The sequence below is a fragment of the Wyeomyia smithii genome, chromosome 3, assembly GCF_029784165.1.
Source record: "Wyeomyia smithii strain HCP4-BCI-WySm-NY-G18 chromosome 3, ASM2978416v1, whole genome shotgun sequence".
NCBI lineage: Eukaryota > Metazoa > Arthropoda > Insecta > Diptera > Culicidae > Wyeomyia > Wyeomyia smithii.
Window position 1 is genome coordinate 182,232,010 of NC_073696.1, and position 24,767 is coordinate 182,256,776.

At 38.0% G+C, this 24,767-nt stretch overlaps 1 protein-coding gene and 1 long non-coding RNA gene across 4 annotated transcripts in view; one reads left to right on the forward strand and one right to left on the reverse strand.

Moving 5' to 3' along the window:
* Positions 1–24,006, forward strand: part of LOC129733076 (mitogen-activated protein kinase kinase kinase 11-like) — a 44,649-nt gene extending 20,643 nt beyond the window's left edge. The window contains exons 4-11 of one of the 3 annotated variants that reach the window (XM_055694640.1): positions 73–248; positions 506–526; positions 1,154–1,351; positions 1,418–1,565; positions 5,207–5,386; positions 18,657–19,113; positions 19,202–19,539; positions 20,121–24,006. In XM_055694640.1, the coding sequence (XP_055550615.1) occupies positions 73–248; positions 506–526; positions 1,154–1,351; positions 1,418–1,565; positions 5,207–5,386; positions 18,657–19,113; positions 19,202–19,539; positions 20,121–21,094 (2,492 nt within the window). In that variant the 3' untranslated portion in view covers positions 21,095–24,006. The remainder of the gene's footprint in view (positions 1–72; positions 249–505; positions 527–1,153; positions 1,352–1,417; positions 1,566–5,206; positions 5,387–18,656; positions 19,114–19,201; positions 19,540–20,120) is intronic. The other 2 variants (XM_055694642.1, XM_055694641.1) reach the window with 2 other exon arrangements.
* Positions 323–19,535, reverse strand: LOC129733077 (uncharacterized). The gene is made up of 2 exons (XR_008729427.1): positions 19,279–19,535; positions 323–1,310 (listed from the first exon to the last, which is right to left on the reverse strand). It is a non-coding gene; the product is annotated as an uncharacterized LOC129733077 (long non-coding RNA).
* Positions 24,007–24,767: the final 761 nt, after the last annotated feature.

Here is a 24,767-nt window from a genome sequence, read left to right on the forward strand (position 1 = left end):
TGTGGAATTATTCTATATGGCAACAATAAACTACATTTGTTTTTTATCGTTTTTCCCCCACAACATAATTAGCCTGCTGGGAATTGGATCCCCATCGGCGGCCTTCGTTTAGAGATATTGAAAAGGATTTAGATATTATCACTCGATCTGGATTTGCGCAAACACCTCACGAATCATTCCATACGATGCAAGATGGCTGGAAAAAGGAAATCGCAGAGGTTCTTCAGGAACTGCGTAAAAAGGAAAAGGTGAGTTGGGGTGTTGAATATAGTTTCTTTTGGGACACAATGTGGCAAACTTTTCTCGTTAATTACAATAGCTATAATAGAAAAACTATCTAGTAGGTGTTTATTGCTACTGTACAGCAGGAAGCTAATCGGGCAGAACGTTGAATGTGTTTACATAATTCTATCGACTCTCCCTTCCGCGCTGATGTTCCCTTTCATTTATCCTAATTGTTTCTGTTCTTTTTCATCATCATTTGGCCGCCTTTCACTGTTAATAGGCATTTAAGTCTTTTGAAGAGGTAAGATCTAAAAAAGAATCCTAATATGATTTTTTTCTGATTGACAGCGTGCGTTAACGTTTGGTTGCATTTCGGTTTTATTTTGCCTGGTTTCTCGCCAGCTTGCATTTATTTTTTCGTACGTGTTGAACTGCCTAGTGATAGTTGTACCGATTTCTAATGGGTTTGATAAAATCTGAGCTTGCGATAAACCGTATGTAACATTGTTTTATCAATACCTGCGGGAATCAATTATTTTCGTAATTCTGATAAAAAACTTCAAGGACAAACATCGCTGTGCTTTATCACTTTGCATAGTTTGTAGTAGTTTGATCAAAATAATGTGTGCTATCATGTGTCATGTTTTAGGTTTCTTTGGATGTCAAGTAAAAATATCAGTTTGCCTAAATTTTCAATTTACTATTGCGTAGTATTTTTCCAGTTAAATAATCACTCGGGGTATTTATGTGTGTTACAAAAGGGTGTCTTAAAAATACTCGAGCAAACGAGATGTCAAGAAACAAAATTTGAACAGTTTTTTTTAATTTGCTCATGCTAACAGATTTTTCACTATTACGCTAGAAAAAAATTCTACAGTAGATTAGTTCGCTCTTGTAATCAAACAATGTCCTCTGTTCATTTTAACAGGAATTACGCAGCAAAGAAGAAGAACTTAGCCGAGTACAGCGTGAACAGCGATGCAAGGAGGAAGATTTAGCCAAACGTGAGCAGGAACTGGACGCACGTGAAATTGAACTCTTAGGACGTGAGTTGAATATCATGATAACTCAGACTACGCCAACCCCTAAAAAGAGGAAAGGAAAGTTCAGTAAAAGTAAATTAAAGGTATGCATCTAGATTACATGTAGCTGCTGTACATTCATTCTCATATTGTTTGTGTGCTCTTTTCAGCTACTGAAGCGGGAACCGGGACAGATTTCGTCACCACTCGATTTTCGTCACACGATAACTGTGAAACACACTACCGTTCGTGACGAATCTCGACAGCACACGGATACTCCTCCTGGTTCGCCCGCCACCCGACTGAGAGCCATCGCACGTGAGTACATGGATTTGCTTTTTGACAATGTGTTCCTTGTTTTACATTGTGTTATCCTTTATGATCACAGTTATCATTATTTTCGATTCAATTACAGTTCCATTTGTTTTCTTAGTGTTATACACCGACAAAGATTTGCGAACACACTACTTGCAAAATATTTCTAGAGCTACTTTTAAACACGTTTTAAATTTTTCCATAGTACTGACGGTTCCAGGTTACGTGAACCTCAGACAGAACAGTTTTCAATTGCCAACGAGTATGCATGCTTTTTCTACAGTAATCACGTATATAGATTTATTGCTCTTTGAATCGATTCGCGTTATTCCCTTTCCTAATTTACGAATAGTGTGATATCAGTTCTCTTTGTGATTTGGATTTTTTCTCGTTCATTTGTCTCTCTGACGTTTTGAGTATTTGTGTTTGAAAAGATCAAGAAATAGAACATGACATTCGGTATGATTTGTTGAGAAAATCACTGCAATTGTTGGGTTAAAGTCGTTACAAAGAAGCAATAGATGCAAAAATAATACTGAAAAGTAAACAGCGTGTCAACAAACCACGAATTTATCAGGACGCTAGTAGTTAGAAATTCACATATCTTTAGGATTAGGAAATAGTTTCAATAATGTTTAAATGAGATTAACGGTTGAGTCAGAGCAATTTCTGAAATTTCGTCGTGGGGCTAATAGCCAAAAAGAGAAAAAGCAAAACAAAAACACTAAACAGAAATAAATTAAATTCGGACTAAGAAGAATAAAACAAAACATAAAATGTAGATACCAGTTAGATAAAATAGAAAATAGGAAAAAATACAGGCCTACAATTAGGCTTAAAAATATTTTTTTTTGTAATTTCTCATAGTTTATTGCAAACATAAAAAGCAGTTGAATTCTTTACAATTGCAGCGTTGAAAAGAATTTAACACGTTGAAATTGTCAAGCAGGCACTTACTAGTCAGAACTAGTCAGAAAATCATAAACTTTTTATAAGATGATCCGAGAATAACTAAAGATGCGCTAAAAATTTAAATAAAGGACATAGAAACCAAATCGTCAAAGCGTAGAAACGTGCAAACTCATCTCTGTGTTGAAAGTAGGATTTTTTGTTCTTAAATTTGTAGGCATTTCATCTAATTAGGTAAATCTAGTAACATTATCCTGTGTTTTGCTTATTTAACCGGTTTGTGTGGGTGTTATTCACTTAGAAATTATTTATAGGCAAGTTACTTTAGGCAAGTTACTTTCTAAATGCAACTGTTTTTGAGATATTTCTAGATTAGGTTGGAAAATTTAAGTTATTTTATGAAAATACACCTTTATCGTGAGTTATTCGAAGTTCTTCGCAAACTAGCAGAATTAAAACTAAATTATATTGAAGTATAAGTTGGTAGAAAATAAATGTACATGTTTACAGCCGGGTCACAACCGGAGACAGGGAGATTGCGGGCTCAAGTCCCGTCGAGATGCGGTATAATTTTCCAAATCTGTATCATATTTCCAGTTCGCTTTCCCTGCTGCACACATTGTTTGCTTAATGAACTTGAATGATAACGGGTAAAAGCCGTTGTTAAAAATAGAAATTTAGTTTGAAATAATTTAGCCCTACCGTTGTTGTGTCGCACTTGCAAGCACTACTCAGACTGATTTTGGTCTCGATCACACAGGAGTAAGAGTTATCAGCATCAGCTGATTCTTCTGTGTGTATGAGACATTCCTCCCAGTCGTTTAAATAACGCTTGCACAGCAGTGTGTGTAGTTAGGGATGAGCAATAGAATAAGTCGGCAGTGGAATGTGATACGCATATAGATTGTGAAACACTACAACCGTCCCCCGTAGTTTAGTTTGTCAAAACACCATGCCGGAGACAGGGAGATTGCGGGTTCAAGTCCCGCCGACATGCGGTATATTTTTTCAAATCTGTATCATATTTCCAGTTCGCTTATTTTGCTTTCCCTGCTGCACACATTGTCTGCTTAATGAACTTGGATATTTACAGCCACTCTACAATTATGAGTTAACGTTTCGTTTATTACGGTGTCATTAAAAAGTTATCAACGATTTCTTGTCACAAATCGGAAGTTCATAGTATTGCCTAGCCCAGTATGCGAGAAGTATCATGAATAATGAATAAATAACTTAGTCATCGATCAAAGGAAAAGCTAACAAATAGAGTCTCTCAATGTCCTTTTATAAAGTTACGCGATTGTTTTACGAATTGAAATCCTCATTTAGGCGATTGGTTTGCAAATGACACTGACAGATTTTTCAAAGTTTGACAGTTTAAAGTTTTAAGCATCATGCGATTTCAATAAAAAAAATCCTTAATATAAAGTTTTCACCCATCTATAGTAGTATCCAATATATCAGATAAATTTGATTTTAACTAAAGTTAAGCGAGAAAAAATGATATGTTTTGCGTTTAAAAAGGTCAATGCAGGTACCTAAGCCCACCTTCAGATGGACTTCGGTTAATTCACTATAAATCTTTATAAACATTTTTTAAGTATTTATTATAGATTCATAGTGATTTTATTGAAGCCCGTCTAAAGCCCGTTTTGTTGATATTATTGGTTCTTCGACAGCGTATATGCTAAATTTAGCAACAAACAAGTCCAGTGACAGCGAGAGTGTCGTCAAAAGGCGCAAGATAAATGATTAACAATAATTGTTATTGCTGATTTATAAACTTGTACAGAATATTAATGGTTAAAATAGGATGTAAAATCCATCAGTAGACTGACTGAGTGTGTTAAATTATTAAGAGTATAAGATACAACAATACCTATATGGATAATAATGCATGAAAGAGTGTGAACAATAATGAAACATTATTTTGTTGTAGTGTAAGCGACTGTAGCCCTTTAAAATAAAGAACGGATGTATAAGATCAGGGCCGGATTCAGACGCTGGGAGGCCCGGGGCAAATTTGTCTGTGAGGCCCTCTTTTCTTAAAATATTTAGAGGTAACGTTCTGGAAGGTGACGAGCAAAAAAAAAGGTCGCCTCAGGATTAGGGGGGTCCCTTGAATCGGGAGGCCCGGTGCATTCGCCCCCTTTGCCCCCCCTCAAATCCGGGCCTGTATAGGATAAAGCTCAGTGATTTGATAGGAATGAGAATTATATCACGAAATCATGCATACAGATACATATTATGTTACTATCTATTAGAAGTTATCAGTAGAGTTTTCCGTTTAAACCTAAACTAGCCAAAATTTCTCACAAATTACAGATAATACAGATAATTCAATAAACATTGTTGTACCAGAGCAGTTAGAAATGATATTAATGAACGTTTTGAAGCCAACGATTGCTGTGTTAAAGAATTTTTTTACAATTATGTTCTAGCTCCTTGATCTTTGTTTCATACGTAGTAAAAGAATTCCACGATTGTACGAAATTGATTTTCCGTTGCAATTTTTACTTCCTTTATTATTTATTCGTTTTTCTACAAACAATTGTCACCTCTATCAAATGACCGGTGTGGAAAGAAAATCAAAAACGAAAGATAATCATAAATCTCGATAATTAGCTGTAATCATCAATACATGACTCATCAATTAACACTATCATATCACTCATCCCGAATGTGAGATAATCATAAATAAGTAAAACAACGCATATTTGAATCAACCAATACAGTTCCGGCCGATGGCATGAAAGGTAAAACCTGGGGACCGTCGACTCTGCATCAGCGCGAGCGAGGTCACTTGACAGCCCTGCGTACGACGGTCCGGACGCCGCATTTCAGTAAAAGTGCACCGAATCTGGACAAATCTCGCATGGCGATCTCCGCCAGTTCGTCGCGTAACGAAATACTAGGTAAAAGTCATGATGGCTTGAACATTATCAATAACAGTAAACACTATCAGCAAACCACTTCCTGTACTCCTAATCTTAAAAATTACGTTAGTAGTAATAGTACCAATTCCTCAATCTCGAGCCGTACTAGCGATAAGCGTAACCATAGTTTAGATAGCAAAACTCCACGTACCAGCGACGTTCCAGAGCAAACCGACCTTAGGGAGATCGTGTACGATCGCGTGTTCTACCGTACGATTCAAAAAAGTTTGGATGATATCTTCTCCAGGGGAAGCGAGCTTGATGAGCAAGTTTCCTGCATTAGTAGCTCAAAGTCCAGTGATAACCTCACAATGTATGCCAGTAGTCGATCTGATTCCACCATAGTGGAAGACACAGATTACAAATTCCATCGGTTCGGTTCGGCCGAGTCCAAGTTTAAACGTGAATGCTTTTTGGTGTCCCAGTCCAAATCAGTGGACGATAGTCACAGCACTAGCACAGATATTCACAGCGATTTGCATGAAAGTTTCTCCAATATGGAGCTTAGTGAGTCCAGCAATGATGTCGGTTCCTCCAGGAAAAGTTCTGTCACATTCCGTACGGAGGTCGATGTTAAGTGTGACTACGACCATCTGTGCCCCGAGACGCCACTCTTTCGTCCGTCGGAAATTTACAGTGACTACAGCACGGCAATGCTAGAGTATGACTCGAATACTAATGCCTCTATCAGATCCAACTCATTCCGCAGCAAACTTGATCGGACCAAGCGAAAGTTTAAGCTCACCAAGCTGTTCGGTTCGAAGAAAGAAAAGGGAAAGATAAAATCTCGCAAATTGGTCCAGCACACAAATAGTATTTATCTGAAACGAAACTCCGGAAGTCATAGCGAACGTGAACGATTGCTGGTGGGTGAACCGGATAGTAATGTGATTGAGAACGAATCGCCATATGCTAGGATAAGAAGAACGAAAAACTATTTAATAGTAGAAAATAACGATACATTTGATTCCTAACAAAGTTTCCCTCTGAAGTATCCTGCTTCTCATTCGTTGCACTTTTAATCGGATTGCAATCTGCAAGTCCGAGGTTTTGAAATAAGCCGAATTGCATTACTTCTGCACAACGAGGTGCATACATGCAGTTGAGAAGCTTCTGATTGCTGAATATTGTGCAGTGGTATGATACGAGCAGGGGCAAAAAGTTGAAAGTACATAGGTTGTTTTTGCCTTTTTTGTTCATTTCTACCCTTCATCCTTAAGTGGCAGGGTGTTGGAAAATATCTTGCTGAAATGTTTAACTCCAGTTTTATTTACTGTTCGTTTCTCAATGTGTGTGTGTGTATCTGTAGGATCGCTTGTGCAGTGAATGTTTTTTGTGTGGTTTTTGAGGATTCTCTTGCTCGCAGAAAACTTAATGAATGTTCCTGGATAGAAGCAGTTTTTTGGGTAAAACGAAACTGCTCTGGATGCAAATTTCAGGCGTTATTTATGAGTTGATACAGTTCACCTCATTTTGCAGAATATGGTGTTTTCTAGAAATTTATGTGTCTTTGAAAATTCGCTCGAAGTCGGCCATTTGTGGCTTCAATACAGTTTCACCTTAATGTGCAACGTTAAAGAGCGCGATGACCTCTCGTATGATGGGCTGTACGGAGTAAACACATTGGAGTTGAGTACTCTCAAACGCAAACGAAAATTTAACAAAAAAGAAATTTGAATTATTTCAAATGAGTTTTTTTCTGTGGAATGGGCGCAAGTAATGGCGTTTCAGTAAGCAGCAAGATGGTTTCCAACTCATCAACTTTTGATTATTTTGATGTGACTCATTTATCGATGGAGAAAAGTCCGATTTTGTCTAAAAGTGTTGTGCTGAAAACAGTCTCTAACATATTGACCAAAATGAAAAACAACTATATATTGTAATAGCTTTCATATTGGTAACGCTGTATTTTACAATTATTGCGAAGCATGTTGAACTGTACAACAGAAGAATTTGACACTGCCTGTAATAATTTGTGAACCTGTGAATTTACGCCAAAAGTGTGTATTCTTTCATTTCATGTAGAAACCGATTCGATTATAAAACCACATGACTAGTTCTACAATAGATTTCTTTAATCCTAAAGTTTCATCATAAAATCATTATTTCAATTTACTACGGCTACATTTTGCGCAATATGCTACTTATTACTCATTCCCCGCAATATCGATTGTGTCGCATATTGACCTTACATTATTCGTATCCTATACACCATTTGTGAGAAAATATCTAGAATCGCTCTGTGAAACTTTCAGAATTTCAGCGTTTGTGAGTTTTAAGGCATCGTTTTGGGTTATACTTCTCCAGCTAAAAGCTGCACTCGATGCATTCATAACGGATATTTGTATTGCATTTTTTCTTCTATTAAATATATAAAAACAAATAATTCTAAAAAAAAGATCACTCATATAAAGTGTAGTGCAACACAAAAACTAGTCTCAGGAAAAAAGAAACATTTAAACGTGCGGTAGAAGATTTAGTATAATTATTTTTTTAGCATGCACAAACTGAGATTTCGTTTGGGTGCGTGGCTAGATAATATCAATAGAGCTGCCAAGAAACGGCATCATTTCATTTAATTTCAGATGCATTCTGGAAACACAATGCTGGCCTAGTTGAATCAGTTGGTGCCGGTTGTTTTATTTTTTGTCTTTCTCTCTGAACGTCCCTACTGATTTAACGAATGCGAATGCTAAGCTCCCTCTGTTCATGCTAATTAGTTTTTGCCTTTTTTTTTTCTCCATTCGAATACACGTACATCGTAAAGCCACATAGAAGTAAGTCGGTCCGAACGTCGCCTGGTACTGTGATATTTAGCTATCGTCGTTCCTTGGTTTTCCTGAGCTACGAGATCCGGTGAAAAGCTGTACGATTAGCAATTTGCAAACTAGAACGAGCTTTTCGATGGCAGCATTTTATGCATTATCTATACTTATCCTCTAATTGGCCTACCTAACCGCTAATTAATTGAGTAAAAGTACTACCCCTCAAATCATTCATATCCATTATGTCCATGAAGTCGGATGGTTTGCCAGGAGTTTTTGTAAATAACAATCGAAAGTCATTGAGGATGGTAATCTTGCGATTGAAAGTCCTAAACGTATCGCTATAGCAACTATATTTTAAAACTAAACGAGTTAAATTAATGCGGTGATGGAGGAAGGAATGCCATATCTCTTAATTTCCAAACATCCCCCCGTACTCAATTGATATAGGAACAAACATCGATAAAAGCAATCATTGTCTACTGAATACATATAGATCTGATGCTCAGTATAATTCAGTGTGTAGATCACCCATCAAATTTTGTAATATTTGCTTGATCCATATTCTGTGAAAAAAATATGAAAGAACAGAGAATATTGCATCATAACACTACATTGATGGATTAGATTGTTCAAAATATTTTTGTTTGTCGAGATCGATAGTAGCTATATGAATGTCATTCAGTTCTAGATGAAAACGATAGATTTTATTTAAATATTTAATTTCAGTTACGATTTAACCGTAAGCTTGATTTTACTTCAGTTTGATTGTATGTTTGTTTTAAATAGTTTTGACATCATAGATGAAAATTCCAAACAAAAAAAAAAGATTATTTCAAGCCGTACACCTAATTTCATTTACAATAAAACGAAAAGCAGAGAGAAAAAGCAAATTGTCCTTTTATTTGTGTTCCTAGCATTTATCTGTTTGAAACAAGTCCATTTTGGTATTTGCTGTTTCGTTAGGTTCAGTAAGTTGTAGCGTTCCTTTGGTTGCATATATTTATTTGGTGAATAGAGCTTCGCTATTCATAGTACGATTGGCGTTTTAGTAAGTAAAATTTGGTTTAGTTTTTTTTATGTGTGTGTGTAATAGTATTTGCTTTATCCTTTTCTTTTCTCCTGTAGCCTAGGTTCACACCATGGATGGCCATTCATTCAAACGCAAAAAGCGAAAGGATTCGACAGACTACGAAGTATGATGTTCAATAATGTAGTGCTGGGATATTTAGAACAAAGCGTAGTCATTGTTTCTGAGCTGATAATACGAATTAATCATGGAAATTACAGCCGTGTTAAAGGACTATCAAAAGAATTTAGGTAGTGAATGACAATACATGTTCGTCTAGTACAGTGGTTCCCAACCTTTTTGGCTACGCGCGGCCTCTTTTGCTTAACACAAAGAGTTCCGCGGCCCTCTTTGCGAAGCACCTAAAAAAAATATCAGATACAAGTTTTATAATACGAGGCTGCCTTTTCCAGTCTTATATCGTCATGCAAATCTAATTTGTTTCACGTCTTGGTCCTAATACGCAGAAGAGTTGAACATCCGCTCTGACTGAATTATCTAGGAAGAAATTTTAATCACTTGTCAAATTTACCAAAAGCTTCGCGGCTCCCCTGCCGGCCGCAGATCCCCAGTTGGGAACCACTGGTCTAGTAATTCTAAAAAGAAGACAATTATCGCAATAAAAAGTTGTTCTACCGTGATCATTTACAAGCCTGATCCCAAACCTATTTCTCTGACTGCTCATTGGCATTAGCTGATGCTGATAACTCTTTAGAACTGTGTGATCGATACCAAACTTGCACTTGTAAGCACGACTCAGACTGACTTTGGTCTCGATCACACAGGTCTATAAGAGTTATCAGCAGCAGCTGACTCTTCTGTGTGTGATGAGACATTCCTTTCAGTCTATAAATAACGCTGGCACAGCAGTGTGTGTAGTTAGGGATGAGCAATAGAATAAGTGGGCAGTGGAATGTGATACGCATATAGGTTGTGGAACACTACCATTGGTCAAAACACCATGCCGGAGATAAGGAAATTGCGGGTTCAAGTCCCGTCGGGATGCGGTATATTTTTCCAAATCCGTATCATATTTCCAGTTCGCTTATTTTTCGCTTTCCCTACTGCACACATTGTCTGCTCAATGAACTTGAATGTTGACGGGTAAAAGCCGTTGTTGAAAATAGAAATTTACACCGTTGTTGTTGTTTTATCTTTCAGTAAAGGCTAGGCAATCGTGCTTCAAGCGTCTTTACGTTCAGACCATGGAGTTTGCCGACTAACTAAACATTTTTCAATATTTTAATCAAATTTCCTCATAGATCTCAATGAAGCTTATCATTTTATTATAGATAAATGCGAAACTATATAGCGTAGTTAATCTTGATACTATTCCATTTGTTTCTAAGGGGCATTCGACTGTATGATGCTCATTTTCCAGGTGAAACATACCTCAGAATTTCACCTCTCACAATATGTCCAGCCCATTGTACCCTTCCAGCTTCAGCGATTTTCTGGATATTGGATTCGCCGTACAGTTGCGCTAGCTCGTGATTCATTCTTGGCCTCCATAGGCCATCCTCACACTCTCCGCCGGAAATGGTCCCAAGCACTCGTTGTTCGAAAACGGCCAGTGCTTGCAAGTCCTCCTCAAGCATTGTCCATGTTCCGTATCCATAGAGGACAACCGGTCTTACACGCGTCTTGTACCTACATGTTGCACTTGATACGGGGGCGAAGCTTACTAAACCTGAAGGCCAGTGATGGAAATGGGACGATGAAGATTCAACCGTCGTTTTATTTTCGGCTTTCACATTACGAATAAACTTGAATTCTCTATATCCGTAACGAAATACTTGTTTGTCGCATTATTTCTCGAAGAAAACGGATACATGAGTAGACTATATTAGCCAGCGAAGTCGAGGTCGACGCGAAGTATCTCGCTCGCTGTGGTTGCCTCTCCATACGTGGCTAGGGATGGGAAACCTATCGATAATTATCGATAGTATCGATAGTTGCTGGCTATCGATAGGATTGTTAAGCTTTCCGCGTTATCGATAGTTATTGATATTTTCCTCGCATTGGCATTTATACTCCACAATGATGCCAGAACTAAAAAAATATATTGGCCTAGACTTTGTTTACAGAGAATTCGATGATTGTTTGCTTTCACATGAAATCCTCTTTAAAATTGTTAGAAAATTGAGGGATACTCATTTTCGCTCACTCTACCTTATACGTAGGGATGGGAAATATCGACTAAAATGGCTATCGATAATTATCGATAAATCCCATAATATCATCGATAACTATCGATAATTATCGATAGCTTGACAACTAGAACCAGATGAAGAAAAACAACAAAATGTTGCTCCCGTTGTGGACAGGAACAATATTTAAAAGTTTATTCACACATATAATTCGCACTTAGGCGAAATCTTGTCGTTGTCCGTATAAGGTAGAGTGAGCGAAAATGAGTATCCCTCAATTTTCTAACAATTTTAAAGAGGATTTCATGTGAAAGCAAACAATCATCGAATTCTCTGTAAACAAAGTCTAGGCCAATATATTTTTTCAGTTCTGGCATCATTGTGGAGTATAAATGCCAATGCGAGGAAAATATCAATAACTATCGATAACGCGGAAAGCTTAACAATCCTATCGATAGCCAGCAACTATCGATACTATCGATAATTATCGATAGGTTTCCCATCCCTACCTTATACGGACAACGACAAGATTTCGCCTAAGTGCGAATTATATGTGTGAATAAACTTTTAAATATTGTTCCTGTCCACAACGGGAGCAACATTTTGTTGTTTTTCTTCATCTGGTTCTAGTTGTCAAGCTATCGATAATTATCGATAGTTATCGATGATATTATGGGATTTATCGATAATTATCGATAGCCATTTTAGTCGATATTTCCCATCCCTATACGTGGCCCGTCGTTAGGGGGAGAAAAGATAGAAACAGAAGAATATAATGCTGACTAAGCAGCATTTGAGGTTGTGGTGTGTGTGGTGAGAGGAAAAGAGTGGTGGAAGCAACTACTTCGGCTGCGAATCGCAACCTGCGATTGAGTTCAGTGAGAGTAGGAGAACACACGCTCTCATTTACTCTCTTTTTTGACAAAACAAATCACGATCATCAGCCAAATGGTTACGAGTTGCTCGGGTTAATTCGTTAGAAGTACATTTTCCGAATAACTTTATATACCGACTTGTGCATATTGAGAACCACATTTTGTGGTGTGCACCAACAACAAGAAATATATCGTAAGAAGGAAGGCAAAGATAGCGCACCAACACCGATACATATTTACTCGCATACTGACGGCGATGTCAACGCATCATAGGCTTGGTTTATATGTATTCATAATCGCTAGAGGTTGAGTTTTTTCCATCGCTGCTTAGCACGACGGCTACTATACGTTTGCTGCAATTGTTGTCTGACGTTACCAAAGATCCGAGGTACACAAATTCCTCCACCACCTCGAGTTCATCTCCGTCGATTACTACGCTCCTGTCTATACAAATCCTATCGCGCTCAATCGAGTTGTTGTTTATCGCAATACATAAACAGTGAAGTGTCAATTTTTGTTTTCAAATTTCGCCCAACGGTAAGCCTCAAAAGCTTTGTTTTCTCGAGAAAGTTCCCATGCAATATTATTGCTCAATCGTGCAGCCGCCTCTTTCTCAGAACTAGGAATAGACACAAAACTCCATTTTCAAAGACAGACAGACATTCAATGTATAGTCTGAAATAGTATATTTTCCGACATCCGGACGAACACATACAATTCGCATAGATTCTCTAGGATTCCTCACATTGGATTCGTGAGCGTCCTTGAAAAGGATTCCTAAAAAAAGAATCCTCTAGAATGCCCTGCATATGGCTCCAGGATTCTTGAATAAGAATCGTGAGTGGGAATCCTCCGGATCGTGTTTGCGATTCCTTCCACGATTCCGTCACCTGTTAATCGGTATCCTGGGGATTCTTACTCAGGATTCTCTGCGTGTTAGTAAGGGCATTCCTTCGTTTGAATAAAGTGCTGATATCAGGCACCTTGTTTCTCGTGGGAGAAACAGCGACGGCCGTAGACAGCGAAATCAGTAGGCAAGATAAAATTTTCAGGTACAAAGCCAAGCCAATTAAAAAGGTAGAAAACGACAGAGAGGCGACTCGGAAAAGAGAAATATTTATCTCCGTGAATTCAGTTGGTTATGTTAAAGCAGTATTTGTTTATTAAAATCAATCTAGCAACAGATTTCATTCTGGGCGGTCGTTATTTTCTCCGCACGTACGGAGACTTATGTATTTTAAGTCCCTGGAAGAGCGTCCTAAAAAATAAATTAGTCCTGAGCAGTGGTGGGCACCATTCCGCTAATTCGCTAATCGCTAATTAGCGACGCTAACATTCAGTTACCGGTTTAGCGATTCCGCTAATTTTTGAGCTGGTTAGCGAAACTGTTAGCGTCGCTAAAATTCTGGCCTTCGAAACGCTAATCGCTAATTCGCTATATTGTGTTGAGATAGAACTGATGGCGTACGTAAATTGCTTCGAAAGATGAACATACTTTACTGCGAAAGTTACTTTTGGAACGTGTGTTTCATTCAAACAACGTTCAATTGTTTTAATTATCTAGAGTTCCTCTCTTCACGACACAAGTGCAAGTCAGTCTTTTTACTCAAGAATGGAGTCCAGTTTATCAAGGTTCGAGGTCTAGATCGAATTTTCGGCACACCATGAACTCTCTTATTGTAAACAGCTCTAAACAGTATTTGTTTTCGTTTTTTTACCACAGAAGATCAAAGTGGTCCAGATTTTACAAAACATGAGCATTGAAAGTAGCGATATGACTATTTACATATTAATAACCCAGGCAACAATTGAAACATAATAAAAAGATAAATTGTGATTATTTGTTGCACTTATTAAATTCCGAGGTTTTCAGTAACATTTTTAATTACTACGATTAAATTGTAAAGATACAAGCAACAACTAAAGTTGCATCGCTGCTTCAAAAAACTTCACACCAACAACGTAATTCGCGAGGTTGGATTTGTTGTTGAAACGTGTAAACGGCATTTGAATGTAACAGCAACTTTTGTTCGATCGTTTGCCTTATATTTGTTTTTGTCAAAGGTTATTTACTGCGTTGTAACTTTTGGATACTGGGATTAGAAGTTGTCCAAGCAGTGGGGGTCTCTAAAACGAAATTAAATAAATTGCTTTGAATTTCATTATCACGCTGAGGTGCTGATGAATTAAAGAAGCAAAATATAAAACTGAGAATGAGCATGAGCATTATAAGGGAAGCAAAATTGAAAACTGAGTCATAAACTTGCAAGTGTTTCTACAGCAAATGACGAGTAAAAACGAGAAAATTGAATAAACATTGATAACTGGGGTTGAATCCTAATCAAATTTTTGGAAATAATCAAAGATAAATCGCTATACAGACAATATTTTTCCATTCTGACCATTTGCCATTTGACAATCTTATTACAACGCCATGTAGTTGCTATATCACCATAGTTGCAGCTACGATACACCTTCGTTGCTGCAATTTGACCATGCAGCATTCACCATGTTGTTATCAAATTCCGCGCATAAGTTCATATACATTGTTGTTTCATTCTTGAAACTTGTGATGAAACAACGAAAATGAATTGGCTCCACCTCCTGCGCTTTTTTGTCATTGTATAAGAAACTAAGACGTAGCTGCAACTACTGTGAAACTACATAATAATTTCTTGCTGTGATTCACAAAGCTCGAATTGAAACAAATTTGGTTCCTTGGGAAGTTAGCGATTAGCGATTAGCGAAAGTTCCGCTAATGTGGGTTTAGCGTTTAGCGTTTAGCGATTATCGAGCTAAATTTTCCGGTTAGCGGCTAAGCGATTAGCGGCGCTAAATTTTCGGTTAGCGGTGCCCACCACTAGCCCTGAGAATCCGACTTTCGGAAGTCGTGCCTAAAAGTGGTCAAGTGAACTATTGAAAAAAAGTATGCAATTTGCGGTGTCGATTTTTTTTTATATCGATTAAACCGGAGCGCACAGTTGTGTAGATGACATAAAAAAAAACGTAAATCGAAGTAATTCTTATATAAATACACTTGTTGGCGCCGGTTTTTACGTAGAACTACGATATTCTTTAGCCTACCGCTCAGGGGTGTAAATTGAAAATCTATTAACGGAAAGAGGACGAAATTTGTCCCTTTTAAATCCTTAGCCGGTTTTGTTTTTAGCCGATTTTAGATTTTTTAGCTGATTGGTCGCTTGCTGGTTTTCCCCAAAAATATAAACCTTCTTATTTATTTCAAAACTGCTCATTACATATAAATAAAATCTATAGACATACCTCTATATTTTGAAAGCTCGTTTTTTTTTCACTTTTTAGAAACGGCCAAAATATAAAGAACCAGTTGAAAAATAATCGAGATCAAAATAAAAATTTGGCCACCGAACCTCCTGAATCGCTACGATTTCGACTTCCTGCCGCTGTAGCTCTCGAGCAAGCAAACCAGCCCGTGCCGGTTCATTGAGAGATCGGACGTTCCAAGTACCCAAGTTACAATCGTTTACCTTAATCTCTTTCCGTGTTCATAGCCTAGGTCTTTGCCGATTGATCCGTTCCGTAATTCTAATTTCGTTCGTGGTTGAAAAAAAAAAGGTTTCGGTATGCTACCTTACCAGGGTCGCGATACCTACATCCTGCTGATGGGGCTGCCATCTTAGGTGTAGCTGGCGGGATACAGCATTCCATAATTCAGCCGCCAGCTCCGAGTCAGACGCTGTTGTACGCCGCCCCTAATATGGGGATACAGCCGCGCATGACCCCCTTCCCAATCAGCATACGACCATAGTTTCCACCGGGGGTTGGATACCTGATCTCCGCTAAGGTTCTTGTATCCCGGTCGGCACCTCGTTGAGGTTGGGAAAGGAATTGCTGGACAGAGGTGAATGACCACATTCGGGTCTCAAGTTACACGTGTCCAACCATTTGCCAACCCAGATGCAGTTATACGCCGCCCAATATGGAAAAACAAATGATAACGGAAACTCTTCTCAGTTAGCATACTACCAATATTCCCTCTGGAATCAAGACCCGATTTTCCCCAAGGTTACTGTTACTCGGAATACCCTTCGCACCCCGAAGAGATTAGGATTAAAAGGTTCTCGTTAAAGACAGGTCGCAGTGGTACCTTGATTTACACTTATCAAATTTGATAATCAACCTGCACTTTTGAATCAATTTACTCATTCTTGCGGAAATTTTGGTTTCAAAAAGTGCTTCACCAAGCAAAAGATCTTGGAACACCTACTGTAGGTGAACGGAGTGGAGTTTTACATACTGTCGAAAAATTCTTCTAACTCAGTCAAAACTCAATCAAATTTGATCAAACAAGTTTTCAAATAACAAAAAAAAAAGGTATTGAATTTCCTTAAAATAATCTTAACTAAGTGTTAATTACGTTAAATTTGTAGAAGTGAGTAAAGCTTGATAAAAGCTAAAAAAATATAATTTTCAACAATGATTATTCCATACAATTAAAGTAATACTGATGAATTCGCAGGAAACCACAAAGATTTCAATTTCAGAGTTAGTTTTTAAGCTTTTGCAACAAACCAAATTGAAATCGATCTAACGAAGATCAAATGAGAGCAAATTTTAGTTTGCTAAATGCTCGTGAACCAAAATGAATAAATTTGAACCTGAAATATCGTTATTTTCGTTTCCAAACTAGCTGTGATTCATATTTTTTAGTTCAGAAATCATCATTTATCATGAACATATAAAAAAAGCACATTTCCAATAGAATGTATGGATCTCAAGGGGATCAGTTTCGCCCCGATTCATCTCATAGTACCTTATTAAATTCTAGAATTTATTTCATGAAGTAGACGATAGAAATTTCACCAATAGCCATAGAGGTTTTCTAGAGCATATATGAGTACTTGTTTTAAACACATACTATTTCGGGAAAAATATACATGAAGCTACCCTTACTAACACGCAGAGAATCCTGAGTAAGAATCCCCAGGATACCTTTAACTCGGTGACGGAATCGTGAAAGGAATCGCAAACACGATCCGGAGGATTCCCACTCAGGATTCTTATTCAAAAATCCTAGAGCCATATACAGGGCATTCCCGAATTCTTTTTTCAGGAATCCTTTTCAAGGACGCTCACGAATCCAATGTGAGGAATCTCAGAGAATCTATGCGAATCGTATGTGTTTGTCCGGGTAGTTAATTGGAAAATATTATAAAAATTGATCAATTTCACCCCGTTCCATGGTAAATCTTAATTTTTTTCTCTTATGAGGTGAATAAAATTATACTTTTTTAATAAAAAGTTGTTGAATATTTTTCCGATTAGGCATATTATTTATCAACGAAAAATATTGTGCAATGTATGCTATTTTTTGCATTGTGCATATCTACCGTATTAATTCTGTAAAAACTCGAATTTACCATTCCATTGAGCGTTCAATGCACAGTGCGTTCAAATTGGAAAAAATAGACACAATAAAGCTTGTGTCTCATTTTTTTGTTTAGAAAAAACTAATTGGAAATATCTCGTAATCGAAAAAATGCAACAACAAATCAATAATCGGATAAAATAGTATCCATTTCCAGTACAAAGATCATCCTTCGTGTCAAATTTTAATCCAAAATGTGTGTTTCTTTTGTATGTACGAATTAGGCAGTTTCTAGAGTAAGAAATAACATGTTTGAACAATTCAAAAGATTCACCGTGAAGCGAAAACTGCACATCATATTCGGACAGGATCAAACATCCCATTGTTAAATGACCGCCTGCGTTTCTGTCAGTTGCGGTAATACTGATAACAAGCGCCGAAATCCCACGTGTCACGCTTGTAATGTATGTAATGCTGCAAACAAGTTCTACTGACGGTCTCTCCCATCGGGGGGTCAATTCAGGTGGCATCTCGCGCAGAAGAATAGAAAGGAGTATTCTGTTGTCATTTCAGAGGATTAGGGCAATCTATCACACCGGAGTACCTGTGTATGGGATGGCATCAGCTGTTTTCTACAGTTTAAGTGAACGTGCTCACATAAGACGAATCATTTGCTAGAAATGAATGGCCATCCGGTTCTGTGAAGACGTGAGAACACACTTTTTTTCTCTCTATTATCCCTCTAATGATTCCAATTAACACAGCAAAAGCATGTTGAACTACTAATTAGCTCAACCTTATCTTGTATGCCATAAATTTAATCACTAGTCGTGCTGTAAGATTTACCTTCCCCCCTGCAATATTTGGCAACTTCTTTGACTTTGATTAAGCGCTTTTGTAGTTTTTGTGTATGCTTTTTCTGTTACCCAACTTCTCTGCTATATAATAATTTCCTCTGTAGCTCCTTAACCCAGTAGTGAATGAAAATAGATTACGAGTGAACAATAACACTCTTGTAATATGTGGCAACATGTTTGATCTAGATTACGACACTGATGAGTGGTACCCGCCAAATCTGGGTGTTTCTGGTGACACGTCGCTGAATACGCCACTTTGCACAAGTTTAACAAGGTTCGGAGGACTCCCTAGTACGGTACCGATGCCGACACTGTATGCTTCCGAAGGACAGCGCAAACCAAAGTTATCGATTATAGAATTAGTGTTGTACAATATTGCCTCGATGTTGGCGGGCGTCGCCTCTGGGTACGACGTTCGAGTATCGAACGTCACACCCCTCCACCCCCGTTTTCATCCGACATCAGCAATGAGTGACGTATATCAGCTCCAGCCTAGTCCTTACCACCAGCTACATCACCCGTCACAGCCACTTTTACCTTTGCCACAGCATTTAGATAGTAATGTAGATCAAGAATACACGGATGTGTATAACGAAAGGCTTCACGCTCACAACACCTACCACGGACCGGTAAAGCAGAACAGGTGAGTAATTGACTGCGGGTGCCCTGGTTAGCAGCACACGAGCCCGTTGAAAACCGGACGACTAATGCGACCTTTTTCTATTTCCCAGGACGCAATTGTCTTCAATTAGTCCCAGACAGGATGACCGTCCTTTACGATTTACCGATTCACCTCAGCACTATTTACCTTCCACGATGTCGACAACCAGCGGTTTGGGATCCAATTATACACCCTCCGGTCCAAGCTCTTCGCTGAGCGGCGGAGCGGGAACGCAACCCCCGACACCGTCACCGCGACGAAAATCAAGCACTACTTCTTTCATCGACTATGGCGAACTACCGGAGGAGCAGGAAAGTAGAGCTGGACTCTATGTGCCTGGCGATTATACCAATTATCCACAACAGAACAATGCCATGTTTGCCATCGGAACCAGTGCCGGTTATTTTGGTAAGTGTGAAAAAAAAAGTTAAAATTTTAGTGTTTCGGTGTTTGTGAGCAAAGCTGCGGAAACTATATTTATTTATTTTTGTACAATTCTTGGGAAGCTTGTGGAAGATGACAATACGTGTTTTTTGCAGTTTCATTGGGGATAAAAAGATTTCTGGTATAATCCATTGCACGATTTTTTCGTCGAAAATAACTTTTCAAAAAAGCGTATGTATTCAAAAAGAAGATTAAAAAAACTTAAATTTTATCTGTGAGATAAATAATATTGATAGATAGATTCAAATTTATGAATTTCATTTATAAGATAAAAAATGATCTCACATTAAAATTTTTAGAAAAAAAATTTTTTTTCCCAATACATATCTTTGAAAAGTTACTCCTGACGAGAACAAATATTTTTAACAGCCAATAGATTGGTATCCATTATATTAGCAAAATGTTATTTCAATATCATTTATCCAGGGTTATAATCTTGTAATGCTCGTATTAAACATTTCCTTTGCTAGTGCTTTAGTCCTTTCACACGTAAAGATGACAAATCATTCACACAGTGCTTTCTGTTTTGTGTCTACTTTCCACAGGTTCCAACTACTTCCCATATCGACCGGAGATCAACTTCGCTTTCGAGCGCGATACAAAGTCGTACGGTGGCGAGCCGGTGTACGAGGATCACCACTACGATAGTGCTTCTTATCATGACTACGCCTACGAGGGTAGTAATATGAGCAATCGATTTAGCGCTCCCCGTGTGCCCACGATGGGTGTTAATGCAGCCGGCCACAGAAGGACGCTATCGAACGTATCAACAACGGCGAGCAATATCAATCAAGGGTTTCATTTTGATAGCGAGGACGTCGATCTGGTGGACGATGCCATTTATAATCTGAACCATTTCTACATTAATAACAACCAAAATGCTGTGAAAGTGCCGGAAAGTAGCATAATTTCCAATCGCATTCACGAGTACGAAAACATTCCAAATTACTTTAAGAGGCAAACTAGTCTAAACGCAGGCTATTCGGGTCATTTTTCTAATGAATTTATCAATATCAGCAATCATGAACGGCCTGCTAGCATAGGTTTAGAGCATGGCGGGTTGCCAGCCCCCGCGACGGGTAGCCAGTTTAGGTTACGATCTAGTTTGAAGAAATATAATACACAACAGCAACAACAATCGCAGACGCAGCAACAGCAAAATAAGTACAGCACTGGTTCGAGTGGAAGCTGTGGTACACCCGTAACAACTAATCCCACGCCACCGGATAGTTTGACCAGCGATGACAGCTCTTATCTGAGTGCAAAGGACAACTCATCTTCGATGTCGTCGCAGAGCCGCGTACGATTTACTCCTGAACTGCTCCTGGACATGCAACAACGCCAGAACCAGTCATCGCATCATGTACAAATGGGGCATGGTTCCGCGCATGAAATTATCTCACACGTGCCACTTGGACGTAAATCATCCGGTGGCCCAACCGGGGTAACAACTTCCCCTAGTAGTGCTTCACTCGCAACCGGACGGCATTCGAACATGGGTGAATCTGGGCAATCCTAGCATTACGTTAAAACCTACATGGTGTAACTTTCGATTTTCTCCTTGGTGCACTTATTGATCCGCGCACTCTTTACGGCCAGGGCGGAGGGTAATAAGCAGATTAAATGCTACAATAGAGAGATGGAGCAATATCGCTTCCAACAGACAGAGGAGATTGTGTTCTTACCGTTTTCATTGCAGTATTCAAAGGAAAACAACGCTAATACTCGAAAAAAGGCCATAATAATTTGAAGCATACAAACGTATAATACTCGACAATATTGCGGTATCACTTGAGCTTTCTGTGAGAAGTCGTGCAGCGCAGCTTTCACCCACTCAGAGCTACAAGTTCAATTCACATTCATCTTTGTCTTTTGTGAGTCTTACGTGCAGAGTTGCTGTCCCGTTCGTTTCATGTTTCGGTTACCCCTTGTGGAGGTTATATAACACTCATCCCAACTAAGTACGCAACTCAACTTATCTAAACTTATTCATTAGTATTTGCTGTTTGCGAATGCTCTACAATGTTACACTTATCTTGAGGCTTCTGGCTTTGGCTTTTGCAAGGTGAGTTCCAATGAGACCAGACTGGTGAAATGATGTTAAAGAAATAATTCAATGAAATGCAAAGCATAATTGTACCCGATAACATTTTTAGGCAAACTGCAACTGTTTTCATTTGTAATCAACAAATTAGTTAAAACACGTTTCCTTCGCCGTCAAAGTATTTGATAACTTTGCATTGTTACATGACACGAACCGTTCATCGGCGTCACGCTTTGGCACTGTGAATGGAAGAAGGAGAAGTGCAAACCAGCGGACAGACGGAAGCCCTTTTAAGCTTCGTTTCACTTTTGTTTTATGGATTTAATGGTGCTACGTGCTGTTGGCCACTCTGAAAACTTGTTTTCTTCGGTTGCTTATTCCGTGGTTTCCATTCTATTTGAGAACGATGCCATGATGACATGTGATACGCGGAAAAGTCCAGATGAGAAACTTGATACTGCCAGCAACAACGGTTCGTATTTATATTTTAGCCGGGTCAGCTTCGGGTGCTAGCGAATTGCAAACACACTTGGCATGGCGTATTTGCAGTTCTTGCCCTGATCCGTATCTGCGGTGCTGTTTATTTTTCAATTGAGATGATTTGAAGCGAAAGTTTTTTTTTGTTTTTGCTTTTACTTGGTTGGTATTAAATTCATAGGCCGATAGTAATTAAAATGAGAAAGGCCAACCAAGCTATAACTTTCAACGTAGGACTACGTCTTCTTTTTCTGTAGTGCAACTTTCAACGAAAATATCGATGAGGGGGCGAAGAACTCGTATAGGGTGTGGGACTAGTTCGTCAGGGGTTTTCTTCGTCATAATTTTTGCTTCATTGTAATGAGAAATATATGCCGAAGAAAACCCCTCCCGAAGTAGTCCCACACCCTATCAAAACCTCACAATGTTTTGAAATCACGTATTATTGTACATTTTATAATTATCACCTCAACGGTATTTATATTTTTGTTTCACTTCATAAGCTTTTTGAGTAGCTTTTGCATGCAAGATTTGTTTTTCAAATTTCTATCTAAATATATTTGGACCATGAATAATTACATAAAATTGAATAACGAAATGAATCATCAAATTTTCAATGCTGTATTTTGAGTTACTTAAATTAATCTGTTTTACTTAATCTCGAGGTAAAAACTCTAACCAAATGACAATGTGCAAAATCATGTTGGAAGAAATGTAATGCTGTTACAAAGTTGCGTTACAGAATGTATATGCCTTGAGAGAGGGATGTTGGTTTCGCTTATCATCCACTGTGAAATAAGAAATGAACGGGATAGTAAGTTTTTATTTGAATGTTTTTTACAGACTTATTCGATACCTTTGAAGTATTTATATCCAGTGTGAACCATTGGAAACATTCTCCAATGATTTATTTTATTTAGTTATGTGTTATATTTATTTGCGTTTCTCTGTTCGAACTGTCTCAGATTTGAAATAAATGTTTTTTATATATTTTTTAGATAAAGTTTTGCTTTTAGTATGGTTTCATATTTTATTAAACTTTTTATTATATTCATTTATTAAACTAATTCATCTAACAAACACGCGTTTATAAATAGTTATATGTCAAATTTAACTTTTTCAAATTACAAGTTTTTTTTCATTCTAGTTTTCTTGATTTATTTCAAAAATTATTGAGCGACACAGAATAGTGATTGACCATTTGAAATAACATAATTGGCTTCATTGAATAAGTCTGTTAACTTCCAACCATATTTCCTTTTCCTCATTTCTACAAAGCGCCTTTTAAGCGCTTCAAACCAACCTGGAACTCTGCCAGGGAAGGTGGCACTGGTTAGAATGCGACATTTTACGGCAGCTTAGTCCAGTGTCGGCAACTAATCCGCCGGGGACGCTTTACGGTGACACAGAATGCAGCTTTTTTTGCAGATTTATTGCAATTTGCCGACTTCTATATTAGCCATTACAGAAAACGACCGTGCACACGTGTTACACAAAACATACTAGTACATACACCTATGAATGAACACAAGAAGAACCGCTGGTAATTAGTTTTATCCAATTAAATTCGATTCTAGCGGGCACTAAGTGGAGACGAATAGTGAACGCTATATGCTTACAAATAGGAAAGTCGTAGGCGGGAGAGGTCAATGAAGCAAAAAAGCACTTACTCTAGTCGTTTAAAGTTTGGTAGCAGTATTTTTTGGTTTTTAATTAATTTATATTTATTGTCATTAGGAAGGCTAGGTCCAAAATCTTTTATATAGATTTTATATTGCATTTTACGTTGCTATACCAGCAATTGCAGCGAATGGTAGCGAAAAAAACACCAAGAGCAGTTTAGCCAGCCTCCATCAATGAATGCGATGATTGTAATCCTGCAGAAAATGAAATAAATTGATAATGAATTATATCCTGAGTTTTATTTCTCTTGACTCTCCAGCAAAAAAATGGTTTTGGATCAGCGAAGACTGTATATTCTGTCACATAAATTTCCCGATAATTATACTGTTCGTTGAACCATGCTTCCTTCCTGCTATTGATATTTCTCCCTTCTTTGTTGTACTCGTAATTAATTGCAAAGCTATAAGAGACATTTCTCCTAGTAGTTTCTGGCATGTGCGGTATAATATATACCCGCTATGGTTGTTGTCGCAAATTCTATCCTAAAATATGGACCGCCTCGTCAATGACATCTCCTGAACTTGTTGAGCAGCGTGGAATTACGAAACGATTATATTAATTATCCCTCGGCAGTTCAGTACGGTTGGTTGAAATATTGTCGGCAATTTGTCGTGAGCGTCAGCGGTAAGAAGCTCTGTTTTGGATTAGCACTGGTTTGTGTTTTCGCTGTAAGCTTTCGAAAACCAGGTTCGACACTTACATATAGGAGATACTGTAGGACACCGCAAGCTTAACTGTACTTAATAGTGTAGCACAGATTATCTATTGACGCTAATTAATGAGAGTTGATATCAATAAAGCCCACATAATGAGGTGGTTTTTCAATTAGGCTGACGAGTCGTTGAGGCATGGCCAATATTGGTGTTCAATTACTGGCACCAGCTACCAACGTGGTAAGTATGCAAACACGGTAAAGTGACTATTATGACAAAAATACATAAGAATCAACAGTTTTTCCTCGCAATTAAATTGTTCAACATTTATCATC